Source organism: Lynx canadensis, chromosome C2, assembly GCF_007474595.2.
Source record: "Lynx canadensis isolate LIC74 chromosome C2, mLynCan4.pri.v2, whole genome shotgun sequence".
Taxonomy (NCBI): domain Eukaryota; kingdom Metazoa; phylum Chordata; class Mammalia; order Carnivora; family Felidae; genus Lynx; species Lynx canadensis.
This window is the reverse complement of record NC_044311.2, coordinates 89,004,454-89,022,295: the sequence shown is the minus strand read 5'-3', so window position 1 is coordinate 89,022,295 and position 17,842 is coordinate 89,004,454. Positions and strand designations below refer to the sequence as shown.

Here is a 17,842-nt window from a genome sequence, read left to right as displayed (position 1 = left end):
TTGAGGGCCTATACAACCTGCCACATCAGCATCTTGGGGTGGGGCCCGACAATCTGTGTTTCAACAAGCCCTCTAGGTGGTTTGAATGCACCACTGATCTAGGATCTACTCAGAGTGTGGGCCCTGGACCAGCAGCACCAGCATCACTTGAGAGCTGATCAGAAACATAGAATCCCAGCACTTATCACCGACTTACAAATCTCAATCTGTACGTTAACAAAATCTCCAAGTCTATCATGTGCACGTTAAAATTTGAGATGCATGGTTGGTAATGGCTTGTACATCTTTAAGGTCTTATTAGGGAAGGAGGGGGGAACAATGATCCTTTCTCTGTGATTGAGAGCCTTATCTGGACTCAGGGTTTCACCTTAGAGCTTGCCCTCAGGGTGCTCACAATAGCTAGCTATCCAGCTCAGGCTGGGAACCAGGAGAGAATGTACACCTAGTACATAGGAGAGAAGCTGGGATAGAGAAGCCTGGCAGGGATGCTCACCCTTCGTCCCTCGGTATTGATGCATCTGGCAGGAGGAAAGCTTGTCTGCCTACAAACCGCAGCACTTTATAGCAGGGGGCTGACATGACCTGGGCAAGCCCATCTCTGTCCCAAGAGCCAGGTATCCATGGTAACAGAAAGACTACCAGGAGCTGGCAGTCCCTGAAGCTGCTTGTGACTGAGGGTCAGCTGTGCTTGGTGGCTTCCTTAACCTTGAGGGCTAAGTAGGTGAAAACACCCCAGGCAGATGCGCTGCCCACACCCACAGTATCCTGATCCAGAAATGAGCTTTGTCAAAAGAGGCTTGATTGGCCTCTTCAGCCCTCTCTGCTGGGACTGGCTGTTCCCTCGTTCCTACCACAGCTAGCTAATCAGTCTGGCATAGTCCATGAGGCTTCAAAGGGAATGAATCCAAGGGTTTCATGCAAGCTCACTTCCTGTCTGCTGCTGAATGCCTGGTCCTGCAGAGAATGCATCTACCTCCTCTCCGGCGTGGAAGAAGGGAGATCAGAGTTGCACCAGGGCTGGGGGGTGGGGTGAAGGTTGGGGTGAACTCAGGGTGGGTCTTGCCCCCCAGGTGGTTGAAGAATGCATGACTTCAGAGACACAGGACTGAGGCAATAAATGTCTTAGTCATTTATAATGTGTGTTTAATAAACTATATTTGAAGCAAAGGGTAAATAAACTGTTGTCATAGAAAAAGGACAGTTAACAAAATTAAGCATTTGGTGTTTAGCCCTCCATGCTAAATTAGTTAAGGGCTTATGCTTAGATTTTATAGGAATAAATGGAAGTAGGGAATCTCCATATATTTATTTTCAGGTGTGAAATCTGTAACGTTGAGGCAGGTTCCATTAAATCCCTCTGGTGTGCCCACAGCTGTAACCAAAGCAAAAGCCATTGCTTAAGTCAGCATTAGCCTTAGGACTAAAAGGCAAATCCTGAACACTTTCTTCACTTGCTCATGGTTCTTCCCTCACTCTAGCATTATCTATTTCAGCCTCAAGTTGGGAGGTGCCAGGTTTTGCTGGAAAGAGTCAAGTTAGAGAAAACATGCTAGGTGAAGTCAAGGTCCAAATCCACTATCAGCAAACAGTCTGCCTTTGGAAGTTCCTGTTCTTTCTCTTTAGACCTTTCTTTTTCTGTCTAGTGTGGGAGGTGGGCCTGGATTCCTAAAGTCCTCTCCAGCTCTTACTTGCCATGATGATTCAGCCTAAGCACCCCCGTTGGCCATGCCACAGCTCTCTCCAGTGAAATCTGACCATGTGGCTATTACATGTGACCTTATAAGAAGAGAATAAGAAGAGCTGCATGTCCAATGGATATGTTGCTTTTGTGGTTTAATCAAAGCATCAAGCTCTTTTTTTTTTATGTTTATTTTTAAGAGAGAGAGAGAGTACACAAGCATGGGTGGGGGAGGGCAGAGAGAGAGGGAGACAGAGAATCTGAAGCAGGCTCCACACCCTCAGCACAGAGCCAGATGGGGGGCTTGAACTCACGAACCGTGAGATCATGACCTGAGCGAAAGTCAGACACTTAACCGACTGAACCACCCAAGTACCTCTCAAGCTCTTTCTTTATGTGAGGTTTTTAAAGTGAAAACTTTTGGGGATCTGTGGCAATGATACTTAAAATTTACTGTGCTTGGGAAGAACCCACCCCTGGAATTTGAATATCAATAAAAATAAGTTTGGTGGGGATCACTCTTCTCCTCCTTGAGCATAGAGCTTAGAGTACAGGTGGGACAGGAAGAGTGCCTGGGTTGGCATCCAGCCGTACCCTTCCCTGCCTGGGTGTGCTTGAACATGCTGCCCCATCTCTCCAAGCCTCACCTTCCCTGGAAAATGGCAATCATAAGAATACCCACCACGTAGGGTCATCGTGATAATATGTGTGCATGGTAAGGGTTCAAGAAAGTTTGATAACTATGACATATTGCACTTGTGTTCTAGCACATACTGTGTTCTGTTGCAGTTATGTGTTCCTGCAGCTTCTCCAGCAGCCTGAGGGCAGGACTCTTTCTTCCTTCTCTTTCCATTCCCACCATCTAGCAGAGTGGTTATGTCTTGTACTCACAGCAAGTTCTCAATAACAGTATTTGCTTAGTTAATGGAGTGAACATCAATGCAGTGGAAGAGATGTGTAAAAATAACGGGCCATAAATAATTTCACTTGCATTATAAAAGGAAAGAAAAGCCTTGTGTTTTTTCCAAAAGAGGAGCTACTCTGGGGTTAATGGAAATGTGGGTCTGATGGAGGCTGAGTGGAGGGGAAGAGGACTTAGATGTAAAACAATGGTTCTTAGCCTGGCTGCATATTTAGAATCACCTTCAGAACTTAAAAGTACCAAGGTCTGGGCCCCATTCCTCAGGGATTCTTGCTTAATTGGTCTGGAGTGGGCCCAGATTTTTTTTTTTTTTAACTTCCCAGGTGATTCTAATATATGGCCAGGGTTGATAATGCTGTTCTAAAAACCCGATTAAAAGATTTTGTAATTGCTGAACTGGGTGTTACATTGAGGGAATTGCACAGAAAGAGGAGTGAGGAGGGGAGGAGAAAAGAGAAAGTATATTCTCTATTGGAGGCAGGCTGATGTTTAAAGAACACACAAAGAGTTGAAAGACATATCTCTGAGTAGCATAGCCAAGAATACCTATACCTTACCCTAGACCACAAGCACCTCTCTCCTGGGGGAAGTTTAAGTGGTACCCTCAACTTGGCAGCAAAGGTAAGTATAGTGACATTATTAGTTGTGGCCTCAGGCTCTAAACAAACACAGTGTGAATCATTCTGCTGACTGAGTGTAGCATAAAGAATATCTCTGTCCCTGGATTGCTGGCCACTGTACCCTCTTATCCAGTGGTTTCCCATCTTGGTTGTGTGTTTGGATCACCACAGGAGATTAAGACTTCCTGGTGACCAGGTCCCCCACCAAGACAGTCTCCTGGGTGTGGCCAGGGCATGGCAATTTTTAAAATTCTCCAGATCTAAAGTGAGTCAAAATTGAGAGCAGTGGTCTAATAGCATTTAGACCATCACAGTTTCTAATGATGTGCACTGAGCAAGTCCATAAACACCTCACAATGAGATTTTATATTTACATTTTACAAGCCATTCAATGGTTCCATTGGTAATCAACAATGAATATGTTGTAATTAACTCAAGGGAAAGGAAAAAGTGGGAACACAGATATTTTGAGCCTACTAAATGCCAGGCACTGTATATCCCTAAACTTACTTAGTCTTATGACACCCCTAGAAGACATTGTTGGGATTGTTTTTACCCAAGCTCAGAGAGGATTTTGAGCCTGGAAATTCACTGTTAATAGGGGGCAGAGCATAGATTCAAACCTAAGTTTGTCCTTTCCCAGAGTTCGCAGATGCTTTCCACAGTAGGACATGACCTGAGCCCTTTCCTGAAGAGGCCCATACATTCACTGAAGAGGTATTTATTGGGTGTTATGAGTCAAGCACTGTGCTAGGTGCTAAAGATGCATAGATATATAAGACATGTGGCCGTAGCACCAGGGAGCCTGCATTCCTGTGAGAACATGGACAAATTCATGAGGGAACACCCCCAACAGTGTTCTAGTGGAAGGATCAGTAGAAAATACCATGGGACACATCATGGGGCGCCTGGGTGTCCCAGTTAGTTAAGTGTCCGACTTCAGCTCAGGTCGTGATCTCACGGTCTGTGAGTTCGAGCCCCACGTCGGGCTCTGTGCTGTCAGTTCAGAGCCTGGGGCTTGCTTTGGATTTTGTGTCTCCCTCTCTCTCTGCCCCTCCCCCACTCATGCTGTCTCTATCAAAAAATGAATAAACGTTAAAAAGAAAAGAAAAAAGAAAAGAAAAGAAAAAAGAAAATATTGTGGGACACGTCAACACAACTTGCCCTAAAGAGACTGACAAACTGTTTCATTACAGATAGGTTTCACTGCTTGATGGAAAGGACAAATGCGTCTTGCTGCATTTCGGAGAGCCCCTAGGAAAACAGGACTGTGACTAAATTGAGAACAGTAATGTGAACACAAGCAAACTCCATTTGCTGTTGATTGATGGATATTTACCAGTTGATGAGTTCTGACTGGGACTCATGCCGATGCATTTGGAGGCACTGGGAGGGAGGGGTGAGCTTCTCTCCTTCTAGGTGCCACTTGATGTACCTCCCATTCACTTCATCTACAACACGATGTGTTGTTGAGCACAGAAGTGCAGTAAGCATGGTCTTCACCCGTTTTATTTCCTGTGTTCATCTCTCATAAAATAATATCAAGGGAGGTAGGTGCAGGTGAAGGGCTTGGGTCTCGGGGCATGCTGGGAGCCGGTTCTGGATGGTATCCTAAGCAGGTGCTGGCCCCTTTGATGAGTTACCAGTTTAGAGGGCCCATTTACATGCGATGTGGCAGAGGTGAGCCATGGGCTTCCCAGAGAAAGACACTTTGTCCAAGCCTAGCATACTAAACACCACAGATGCATGTGGAATGAAAACAAGCTGGAAAAAACCTGCATTGTGGCTGGAACCAGGGAAGAGTTTCTGCTTCTACAGATGGATCTTAAATTACATTTCCAGAAAGTAAATATGGAGGCCAAGGGTCATTGCACTATGCTGAGCACTGCAGAGATAGGAATTTTTGTGTTCTTATTTTTCCTTTCAGTCAAGGAGATGCTCTACCTTGTCCCCTTGGTAAATGAAAATAGTAACTTCAGGGACTTGACTGCCAAAAGAACAAGCCGTTCTTTTCTGTCTCCTACAGATATTTCAGGAGCTGGGATTTGGAATTATGAAACTGGTAGAAAAAAATAAACATGAAAAGATACTGAAATTATTACCATGTAACACCAGAAAAGAAATTTTTCCCACTCTTCCATATTGTCCTTATATAAAACCCTATTTTTTGCCTCTAGAAATGAAGTTCCTTTAGCACGTGTACACTCTCTTTATACTCCTCCTCCCCGTAACCGGCAGGTGTGTTGGTGGTGATGGTAATGAATTTCTGAAGATGTGAGTCAGAGTGATGGGGATGTCTCCCAAAGGGGACTTGTTTTCATGTGACTGTACATTGGGATTGGCAGGCTGCTTGGGTTGTGATCCCCATGAAAGTACATTAGCCTTTTGTGACTTATCTGCTGGGAATTTTAATCCCAACCCCATTGATGGGTGACTCCGTATTTGTGAGCTTCACTGGGTCATAGACTCGAGGATGAGGAGCTGGGGAAAGGATCTGAACGGAACTGAGAAGTTGCAGGGCCAAGTGGTGTCAGGGATCAGAAGGAGGCAAGCAATCCTGAGTTAGGATTTTCTAAAGCTGGTGCACCTGGGTGGCTCAGTCAGTTGAGCATCCGACTCTCGATTTCAGCTCAGGTCTTCATCTCAGGGATCATGAGTTCGAGCCCCATGTCGGGCTCCTCACTGACAGTATGGAGCCTGCTTGGAATTCTCTCTCTCCCTCTCTCTGCCCCTCCCCACTTGCTCTCTCTTGAAGGAAATAAATTTTAAAAATTGTTTTTAATTAAAAATAAAAAGGATTTTTCTAAAGCTGTGGGTCTGAGCAAGGTTCAAAATTAGAACTAGGTGGACAATTGGAACCAAGAAACAATACAGGTTATAATTTTCATCAAGTTGGAGTTAGATAGCAACCAAGAGGGCATGAATATAAGAAGGCAGAGAGTTGACAGTTTAAGAGTCAGGAATCAGGAAAGCCATGGGACTAAGGAGCAAGGTCTATGTTTATTATGTTACATGATGGATGCTCTACGTGCATTATCTCATTTAATCCTCCCAAGGAGCCCCTGAGCAGGTAGCTTATGAGACAAGTACGTATGTAAAGTCCTATTTTACACGTGAGAAGAGTGAAGCTTCTGACAGCTTAGATAATTTGCCCATGTTCACAATCCTGACTCAGGACTGGCTCCAAAGCTAGCACACTTTTCATGTGGTCTTCAAGAGCTAAGGAAGGAATCAAATTCAAGCCACTGGCAGACAAGTAGGCCTGTGATAACTAAGGCAGTCCCCTCATTCTGTCAGAGTTTTAATAATCCATCCTGAAAGACAGATCTGTTTGAGGAAGGCTCCTCTAGTCTGTCTGCTGCTGACGTATAAATAGGAGCACTGGCTTGGTGGAGAGAAAGAGTGTGTGTGTCCACACCTGTCTGTTGGGAGAGGTATATGGAAAAAGTAAGGAAGGTGGAGAGGTGGATGGACAAGGAATGAGCCACAGCTTCTGTGTAGTGAGTATTGACTGGAGGCCCCATCACAGGTCAGATGGTTGGCCGCTTATTAATGCTGGGTGACATATCCATAAATGTTGGGAATGCTTGTCAGTGGCTGCCTGGGCTTACTCATTGCTTTGAATAAGTGGAAGGATGGTGAGCAAACTCTCCTTGTGTGGGCACAACTTTAACATGGTTTTTGTAAATGGATAAGCAGTCAGGACCCATGTGGTACTTCTGGGGTATGTTTATCAGGTGTATTTTCCTGTGTTTGAGAAACAGTATATGACAGCTAGCATGTGCATTTCTAAGAGTTGCCTTTTTAGGGGACCTAAGCTGTTGATTAATAAAATCGCCACTGCCCAGAGACTCGTCAGAACAAACTTGCCATCTAATGATAAATTGCGTCTGACCGGCTAAAAGACTCTGCCTTTGGCAGAAGTTATGGAGAGAGGTTTTGGTTTTGGTTTTTTTTTTTTTTTTTTTTTTTTGGTTTTGTATTGTATTTCCCAATACGATTGAGAGCCTTGCTTGTGAATATTGTAGGTGTTAGCAAACCCCCAACAGTTCCTACTAGTGCTTTCTTCTCTGGGGATGGACACCCTGAGAACCACCTCTCTGTAACTCCGGCTGATAATAAGCAGCTGATGAAATTCCCAGACAAAGGATCAGATAATCCAAAAGAGGTTGCATGGTTTGAACATCCCAAACAAAGGTTCAATATGACACTGTCTGGTTTCACAGAGGGATGTGTGAAGGCTGGGAGGGTCCTGCTCGCGGCTGTTTCCACATTCAGCTCTCCTCTGCTTCTTGAAGGAAATGTCGTCTTTATAGTACTATTTTTATTTGTTTTTACATGTGTTTTAAATCAGGAATTGAGTTAATCTGTGAGAAAGACATCGATCTGGCAGCCCAGGTACAAGAGCTACTGGAGTTTCTCCATGAGAAGCAGCACGAACTGGAGCTCAACGCAGAGCAGACCCATAAGCGGTTAGAGCAGTGCCTCCAGCTGCGGCACCTGCAGGCCGAGGTCAAACAGGTGAGCCTGGCCCCAACACCTTCCTCCCTTGGTCTGGGCTGCCCACCTGGCCGGGCCCTGCTCCTGGTACGGGGTGAGGCATGCAGAGCCACTGGTGTAACCCAAATGCAGAAAACAGGTGAGTTAAGGAGTGGTCATTTGGTTTTGAAAGTGACGCTGCTATCTACTGGATCTAACGACTAGATCTGATGGCGCAAGCCTCAAACTACAGATGTGTTAGTTTTCTCTCCAACAGTCTCCTGAGACTTCCGGACCTTTCCCAAGTCGACCTCAGTCACTGAACCTATTCTCTTCCTTTCTGTCCTCAAGCCTGACACACAGCTCATGTGAAATACAAATCCTTCATCAATAAACATAGTCAGGCTTTCGAGCCAGGTTGGTTATCTTGGGACACCTGCGTGCCTACTGCAACACCTGATGCAGAGTTGAGAGTCACTGAGTGGTAGCAGTTCCCATTGTTCTTTTCTTTTTTTTTTTTCTAATTTTTTTTCAACGTTTATTTATTTTTGAGACAGGGAGAGACAGAGCATGAACAGGGGAGGGTCAGAGAGAGGGAGACACAGAATCTGAAGCAGGCTCCAGGCTCTGAGCTGTCAGCACAGAGCCCGACTCGGGGCTCGAACTCATGGACCGCGAGATCATGACCTGAGCCAAAGTCGGCCGCTTAACTGACTGAGCCACCTAGGTGCCCCACCCATTGTTCTTTTCAACATGTGTGTGGTTCTTATAAGAAACTTTTTTGCCATATTAAAGTCAATTTAGAAAAAAAAAAAAGATTTTTTATCTGTATGAGACATTATACTAAACATTTTACCAAAGGACATACCCAGACCTCTAGGAACCCCTAGGAAAACATAGTAACCAATGACACATTTTAAAAATATTACATGTTGGGGCACCTGGGTGGCTCAGTCGGTTAAGTGTCCACCTTCAGCTCAGGTCATGATCTCACAGTTTGTGAGTTCGAGCCCCTGCATCGGGCTCTGTGCTGATAGCTCAGAGCCTGGAGCCTGCTTCAGATTCTGTCTCCCTCTTTCTCTGCCCTTCCCCCACTTGTGCTCTGTCTGTCTCTCTCTGTCTCAAAATAAAAAAATAAACATTAAAAAATAGTAAAATTTTAAAGAATTAAACAAAAATATTACATATTTATATTATGAACAGACTAAATTTTAATTATTAGCATAATGAATGGAGATTTTTTTATTGAGACAAAGTGGGATTGAAGAAATACAAATATAATAGTTCAATTTGTTGAGTGCTGTGTACCATTTACATCTGTCTCTCCATCAATCCTCCAACCATTCTCCGAAGCAGATATCATTTCCATTTTACAGATGAGGCCCCCGAAGCCTAGAGAGGTCACCAAACAGTGGTCACACTGATGGAAGAGCATGTTACCACCCTCCACTGCTCCAGGAGGGCTTCCTGGCAGGGTGGGCTCCATGGCACTTTTGTGATTATTCTCTGTGCTCCACACTCTTTCAAGTAATCCTGACCCCTGCACCCTGTAGGCAGAGCCCCGCCCAACATATCCTAAGCAGAGAAACATCTTCCTGCCAAACATTTTTTCTTATGTACTGTGGATGCTACACTGTCGTATTTAACTCTATTAATTTAGTATAGGGGACAAAGACACCTTTTTAATTTAATCATTACTGTTCTTTTATATCCAGAGTATTTCTTGTTAATGCCTAGGTCTTAGCTATTAGATTGTTATTTATTATAATGCACAAAATTGTCTTCTGTGCTCTGCTTCTCCCGATCAGTGCTCAGCGAGAGCCTGCATACGCTGTGCTAAAGATCTGTCCTCCGTGCAGATGAGATCACTGAGTGCCAAGTAAGGCAGAATCACAGGGCTGCCATCCAGGCTGTTTTCTGTGTAATTACACTGGGACCACTCCTAAATCTCTGGAGAGATGTGTTATTCACAGGAACGTGGTGGAAATCCTAGCAGACCCAGAGCAGTGATGAGTATACAAGTTCTGAAGCTTTTGGTAGTAATGATAGTACTTACTCTTCATATGAGAAATACTTCCTCATTTATAATCTCATTTTTTAAAATAAATTTTTTAAACGTTTATTTATTATTGAGAGACAGAGAGAGACAGAGCATGAACATGGGAGGGGCAGAGAGAGGAGGAGACACAGAATCCAAAGCAGGCTCCAGGCTCCGAGCTATCAGCACAGAGCCCAACGCAGGGCTTGAACTCACAAGCCGTGAGATCGTGACCTGAGTCGAAGTCGGACGCTTAACCAACTGAGCCACCCAGGTGTCCCTATAATCTCATTTTAAGAGAAGAGACCCATGGTGAAAAAGGAGTGTCTGTTTATTTCACAGATGGGGAAACTGAGGCAGCATTGGGTTAGTGCTGCCAGGGCTTGTTGACTGCTTAGCTGAAACTTCAGCCCAGCTTCCTTTATCCACAGTCCCACAGTTTGCCTCTCCTGGGCCTCACTCTTGCCCTCGGGCTCCGGGAGAAATAGGAAGCAGCCCTCCAGCAGAACACAGCCTGGGGGTCTTCCTGGCCTTCACAGCACTACATATTAGAGCACAGGCAGGCACGGCCTGTGCCTGGCACAAGGCGCCTGCCTCATCAATCAACACGCTCCAACAGGTCATGGGAGTCCTCCGTCGTTCATGCATAGTTGTTCCCATCAGCCGAAGGTGGCGGGAGAGATCATCCAAACAGAGTAACAGGAAAATCATTCCTATTTGACTGTGAAATGAAATATATACTTTTGTTTTGTTCCTGGTTTTTAATTTTATTGTTTGCTCCAACATTAATAATAGAGCTCACACCCTAATTACGTTTTTCTTGACTGGTATGGAAATGGAAATGAATTTTCATTCTCTAAGTATACATTCTGTGTAGAATGGGGAGTTGGGATGATGATAGGTACTTTATCAAATGGGGAAGTGGGATATCTATATATGAATAATCCAGGCTTGACTAATATCTGGATACATTCCCATTCAGTATTTCGTGAGTTGGAAGACAAAAAATTCTTCTGCAGCAGCAAATGGCTTCTCCCCACCATGGTGAAGATGACACATATGGGACTGTAGTTCAAAACCATACTGGATTGCTTAAGTCAGACTGCAAGAAACCCACGAAGGCCTTCGGGAAGGACAGAGATCCTGGGAGGCGCCAAGGGATTGCTGCTTAGTTAAGCCACCATGCCTCATTAGGCAGACTTGTTTTCCTTGTCAGCGTAGGGCTCTTTCTTTTGGGAGTCGTCTGATCCAGTTTCAGAGAAAGCATTTGTGTTTGATGGAAGTTGGTGGAGCAGGAAATATTGATTTGAAAGCTGTTGACACTTGGAAAGAGGGAGTTAATTTAGATGTCAGTATTGATCAGTGGAGCTAAATTTAGACACCAGCTTGAGAGTTTCTCTTTTGAAAATACTAAAAGAAAAAAAAAGGAAAGAAAGAAAAAAAGAAAAAGGACACCTTAACTGAAATGCCATCATTGGGGACAGAAAGGGAGAGACCCACAATGTGCTGTTACACAGCTCTGTCGTTAGAGCTCATAGATGAAAAGTTTAGATTTGGCCATCATAACCTATGGTTATGTAGTTACACCACAATTATATTAAACGTAAGCTTTGAGGAGAGATGATGCTATGGATGTTAGACTGAAAATTATTTTCGAGTATTGAGAACAAGTGAAGTTATTTAATGCAACCTGTGTTCTTTCTGAGGGATTACATAGGACTCTGTATCTTAGATAAATGGCCCAAAGACCTCTGGAGAAATGTTGACTGCTTAAGGAAAACCACTCCCCTGATTATAGCCCATGGTCCAGGGCCCTAGACCATGCAGATGCCCCCTTTCTTCTAGAAAAGTGGTTCAGATTACTCTGTAGTCCCACAGCATTCTCTGATTGCTTTCCAGGAAAATTACTACTCTGATAAAGATGACCTCACATTTACTAGATAATCCAAGAAGATTTGAAAAACCTACTCAATGGGCATAAAACTAAGTGAATTTCCATATGTATTACCCCAGAACAGTGCATTTAACAGAAACTAGGCCAAAATGGATTTGTAAGATATTGGGGCTCTAAGCCATGGGGAAATAAATCATACTTATTTGTCTACTAAAGGCATTGACTTTCATTACTCCTGTGGACCAAATACTGCCCAAAACTTGCTTATGAACAAAAGGGACATTGAAAACAAAGGAGAAAATATGATCCTGTCAAGAATACTGTGTTCAATTCTGTTCACCACACATAAAGGTAGAAAAGAGTTGGGGTAGAAAAGAGTTGGGGTAGACCAAAGGGACAAGTACTGTCCATTTGTTTCAAAATGGAGATAATTAAGAAGACATGGTCACAGTCTATGAAACCAGGAAGGATGATCACATACAATCTCTTAAATTGTGAATTTCTAGAACTAAGAAATGCTGGAAATATGACAGGCTTTGAGTTACCATCTGAGGGGTGGGCAATTTTTCCTGCGGCCAGACTTTCAGAAATGACTGTGCCTTGTGATAAGTTATCAGCAACAGCTGGTCTTAGAGTCAGAGGCCTTGAGGGCATCTTCATAGCTTCATTGTGAATGTGACCTAGAGAACCGTATACAAACTGCTTCCCAGCCTGTGTGGTTACAGGGTACAGCTTGCCCCACTGAGATGGCATCATCATTTGTGGACATCCACGTCCAGTTAACCAAATCCAGTCTTCTCACTGGGGTTTACCTGAGCTTTCTTCGCCTGAGGAAGCAGTAAATCCCCATTTTCAGTTTGCCATCTCAGCTCTGACTGAGCTGAATTCTTGGCCAGCTCCTGAGTCCCTGAGCAGTGATATGCCTCTGGTCCCTCATTCCTACCCACCTGACTCTCTCTAGTATCCTGTGGTTTGCAGGGCCTCTGAATTTTGAAAGAAGTATGGAATGTTAGGATTCAAAGTGACCCTCAAAGATCATCTAACCTATAGGTAAATCGTTGCCTCAGATGATTGATCAACATAAAATGCTCGTGTTTTGGACTACATTTTATGGTTTGCAGAACACTTTTAGGTTACTTCATTTGGTCTTTCTTTGTGACTTAAGCAACCAAAGTGTTACCATTTTGCAGATGAGAAAATCGAGATTCAGAGAGATTAAATGAGGTTTCTGAAATTACACAGGATTAGAAAAACATTTTCTCATTTTTTCTGACAGTATTTCTTCTATTCCCTTGCACTCATTTGGATGCTCATAGAATAAATAACCAATTTTATGAGACAAGAAAATAAAGGACTACAGTAATAGAAAATTATACCAACAAGAGTTGTCACTGATCAGACTACAAAGAATGGTGGTAACAAAACAGCCAAGGGTCCCACATCACATCAGAATTTGCCAGTAAGCTCTACAAATACTGGAACAAAAATTAATAGTCCTAGCCTTTTTTTTTTCTTCTCATTGTGAGAGGGGTAAATGAAGAATCATAGCATTACCTCGCTTTGCTCCAAAACTAAACATCATCACCTCTACCATCGGCAGGTTTTACATCTTATCAGCCCTGATGTAGAAAGGAAAGGTACTATTATGTTAATTTTGTAGATGAGAAAACTGAGGGTTTTGTGGTTTTTCCAGGTAGTAAAAAAAGCCAGGTGTTCTGACTGCAGACTTTGTGTTTTTTCTTCACTATCCCAGTCCTACTTCGAGGACTGACTCGGGTATAAGAATCAGTCCCACCCCTGAACCTAAGCCATGGATATAAACATGCATTTTTATCTTCCTAAAATCAAAATTCCCACTCTGGTGACCTGACATGCCTTTATAAACAGCATTTGGAAGATCAAAATGAGTAAGAATATCAAGGATATGGCATGACTTAATGAACGACGCAGAGACTGGAGCCTATAATATCTAAGTGGAAACCTAGTAAATGGAGATCCCCATCACCACAGCTATAACTGATGTTTCCAGTTGGCTGAAACTAGAAGGTAACATATGCCAGCAAGACTCAGGAGGCCCAGAGGGAGTCAAATTGCCCCTCAAACGTTGATTTGTGATGCACACAGAGTAAATGTTTCTCTGACACCCTCCAATGAATCTTGAACTAAGCAAAATGCAATGAAGCATGGCAGAAGGACTTGCATAGTTCAAAAGTATATATTGTGAGTTCCATTTTCCAAAGAGCTGAAGCTTTTGGCCATGCAATCCATGTATGCATGTACCCAAACTCACAGGTGGCTTTAGGAAATCATTAGCACCTCTAGCCAGCCAGCCACAGTACCCCACTGGCATCAGACATTTCCCACATACACACTCTGAGCAGTATTCCTGCAACTAATTGCTTTACAGATTTGGCATCTCATCCACAATCTGCCAGACTGGCCATGAGTTAGCATCTCAATCAAAATAGCCCAGCTTCCACAGGATTTTTGCCCTAGTGTTATCCATGTACAATATGTCATCAGTCATTTTCTGCCCAAGGAGGAAATTTGAGAACTGCCTATGAGGATTGTGGAATAGGAGAGCCCAGGCTTAGTATTTTTCTAACTGTTGAGCATAAAGAAGTTGAGAGGGGGTAAAAAGTCTGCAAAAATCTGAAACAGATTGTGGTATCTTCTCCTTTGCCTTAAAGTAACAGATGGATGATATGTACTGATCTTGAAATTTCAGAAGGAGTTTTATTTCCTCTCCAAGCAGGCTCTTAGACTCCCTAATAAAGAAAGTATTTGGCAATTTTCTGGTGACAAGACACAAGGTAGATTTTTAAGGCCTGATTCTTCCAGTGTGATGATTTGCTTGACTCGATCTTAGCTGGAGAATTGCCACATGTCCATTTCACCTAGGACTGTCTAGACAGTGTCAGCTTTTTCTCCTTCTATTCTAATATTCCATAACTGAATTCTCTTTCTCCAGTACTAATTAAGGTCACCTAGAAATTTTGCTTAGCCTAGCCATTGCCTCTAGATAATATAAATCAATTATAACTTCCTCTCCCCTTGCCTTTTTTTTTTTTTAATGATCCAGTGTATGGATTATTTATGCTATTTTACTTGTTTTCTTTCTCCCTCCTCTTTCCTTTGGGTCATTGACCTGTCAAAGCTCAGACTTGTCTACTTTTAACTATTTTGCAAGGCATAAGAGGTTGGACCCACTTGTTCAGGTGTGATTTGGGTATTGTCTATACAATAGATAATTATTCCCTTTTTCAAAAACATTACTGCATACTCACCACCTGCAAGGCACTGTGCTAGGCACTGTGTGAGACAAAGCATGACACGTATATTGCCCTAGTCTCCCAGAAGTTTACATTTGGGGGGACAGAGTATGGTGGGATGTTGAACTTCAGAAGTGTACATACAATACAATCAGATAATGTTTAAATTAAGTGGGTGAGGAAATTGGGACAGAGGGGTAATAAGGGTAGAGTAGAATAAATGTATTGAAGAATGAGGTTGATACTTACAATAAGAACCTTATGGCACATGGTGCCAGGTAAGATTGCAGAGATGAGCATTATCCAGAGCCTTCCTGTCCTCTCTCCAAGTGTGGTCAGAAAATAGCAGGGTCTGACTGAAGGACCAGTCAGAGAAAGCAAGAGCTCTGGGGACGTTGCAAAGGCCATTCACCTGTGTTCTTGTCCTGACTCCCTAGGTCCTGGGATGGATCCGCAATGGGGAGTCAATGCTCAATGCCAGCCTGGTCAATGCCAGCTCTTTGTCTGAAGCAGAGCAGCTGCAGAGGGAACACGAGCAGTTCCAACTGGCAATCGAGGTAACACCCAAATCTGACTACACTGTCCTCCCTTCCCCATTCTGCTCTGCACTTCAGGCAAGATGATTCCTCAACATGTGGGCATTTCTTTAGGTAGTGAAGCCTTAACTCTTTCTGGTTAAATGGTCCAGGTAGCTCCCTATTATGCAGGAATTGATGGAGAAGCAAATGCAAGGGTTCATCACCCCCAAGGAGTCCTAGTATGAGAAGACAAGTATTCACACCACAAATGTGCATCTTGGTTACCCATTGGTACCTTTCACCTTAAGGCCCTGGGTACACTGAGCTTTTTGTACATCATGGACTATACACCATGTGAGACTGGTAAAGCCAAAAGGTTAGAAGTCCGTTTGAAGATCACTCAGAATTGAAGATAGACAAGTACAAAAGTCATTTGTACATTAGTATTCCATTTTAAAACCTTTGATTCCTAGGTAACATTTAGATTTTCTTGTCAGATTCTGCCTCTTACCAAGAACAATGAGCGCTGGAGCAGGTTGCACCAGATAGTTTGCTTCACTGAGAGTAGCTGTTTGATAAGTCACGTTTCAAGAATAAACTGAAACCAGAAGTTCACCAGCCAAGACTTGTCTTAAAGACTATTTTAAAATAAAATTTCCTCTTACAACAATCTGATATAAATTTTTTCATCTTGCTTTAAATAATACCTTTAATTATCCTTTCTACTAGAACATTCTCCTTCCCAAAGAGACTTGAGCTGATTGCCTTAGCGTGGTGTGGGGGAAAGAGTAGGAAATGGGACATGGGAACTATATTAAAAATAAGTTCAGCACCAACGGGAACAGAGAGAAACCTTGAAAGACATCCATTACTTGTGGTTCAGTATAAACGTCAACCCACTTTTGAGTGAATAAGAAATGCAAAGGTGTTATCTTTTACTAAAAAAAATGATTGTTAATGAGAATTTTACACAATAATGATAAAATTTTAGCTGTTCATGCCCATACTTATATCTTTAATACAGTAATCATAGATAGCCTGCTATCTTCGTAGGAACCAGTACTAGTAGTAGTTTACTGTCTGGGATTTGAGATTTTAAAATAGGCTATATATTGCACACCCAGTGTGGGCAAATAATTTTCTAAGGAGGAACTAAAGAGAGAAGAGAGGTTTTATTATCATCAGCTGCCTCTTTCCCTTTTACTGGCATGCCCAAATATGAAAGTTGTTAAGACCTATTCACTGTCAAGGAAAAATCAGGATTGGGGTTACAATTGAAAATCAGGCACACAGTGGTCAAAGCCCCATAGAGAGTCAGCATGAAGGGAACAGAGGTTGGGCAGACTAGGGACATGGCATGGAGCTGTGAGAGTGCTAGACAGAGAGAAGACCATTGTTGGCCACACCTCCTCCTTGTTTATCTCAGCTGTGAAGGTTTACCTGCCCTATCAGGTAATTAAATTCCCTGTTCCATAAGCAAATGTTGGGCAAGTAAAACCAAGTGTCATGATGTACTTGAGCATTTCAGTGAGCTAGTGGAAAACTGGGTAAATGCATCAGCTCTGCTAGTGAAGTGACTAAATCCCACGACCTGCATATGCAGTATGTATTAATTTGCAATGGTGCTGTCGCACCCTTACAGAATAGAAGCTCACTAAGCATGTAGGTTTCTTAATTACATGGGTGCAACTTGATCAAATATTCTTGGAATTGATATTGAGATATAGGCCCCTGTGGAGTATATGTCTATGGTCTGAAGAGGAGATAGCAGAGCAGATAGGATTTCTGGAAGATCATGGGAGTGGAGGGTAGGCAGGGTCTGTCGCATAGTTAACATAATGAACTTCCAATTTGCTCCTTCTCCGGGGAGCCTGTGCTTCTCCCTAAACGTGTTGGTTTAGACCATGTTCTGCATCAAGGGGAAAATATGCCAAGGAAGATTGAAGCAGTTTGAAAGGGGATCTGACTAGCCTGGTTTGGCTTGGCCCACTTTGATGGTATTACTGAGGCCTTTCCAAGTAATGGCTGATAGAGAACATAATTTGACTTCTTGGACCCTGAGAAAAAATCCTATGTTCCAGAAGGGAAAACAAAATAAGTGTGGGTAGGATGATCATATAATTTATTGTTAAAACTGAGACACTTCTGAGAGGGAAGAAGGGAATTATTAGTAATTAAGCTAGAAAAAATAGGCATATACTAACACTATCATGGGCAGACTAGAATGTCTGCTTACCGTAGCTTGGGTGGATTTATGGGTTTTAAGGTTTTGGTCTCCCCGAAGAAGGTCAGAGTTTTTACTGGAAGTACCTGGGTTTCAGGAAAACAGAACAGTTAAGAACAGAGACCAGAACAAAGCACCCAAAGTATAGATTTATCAACAGACCCAAGTTATTGTTTGTTAGTATGCAAAATGTTATG

The 17,842-nt window shown here is 43.0% G+C and overlaps 1 protein-coding gene across 5 annotated transcripts in view; it reads left to right on the top strand.

The window, feature by feature from the left end:
- Positions 1-17,842, top strand: part of LOC115523297 (kalirin) — a 482,303-nt gene that overhangs the window by 374,302 nt on the left and 90,159 nt on the right. For all 5 annotated transcript variants that reach the window (XM_030329206.1, XM_030329205.1, XM_030329203.1 and 2 more), the window contains exons 15-16: positions 7,575-7,741; positions 15,341-15,460. In XM_030329206.1, the coding sequence (XP_030185066.1) occupies positions 7,575-7,741; positions 15,341-15,460 (287 nt within the window). The remainder of the gene's footprint in view (positions 1-7,574; positions 7,742-15,340; positions 15,461-17,842) is intronic.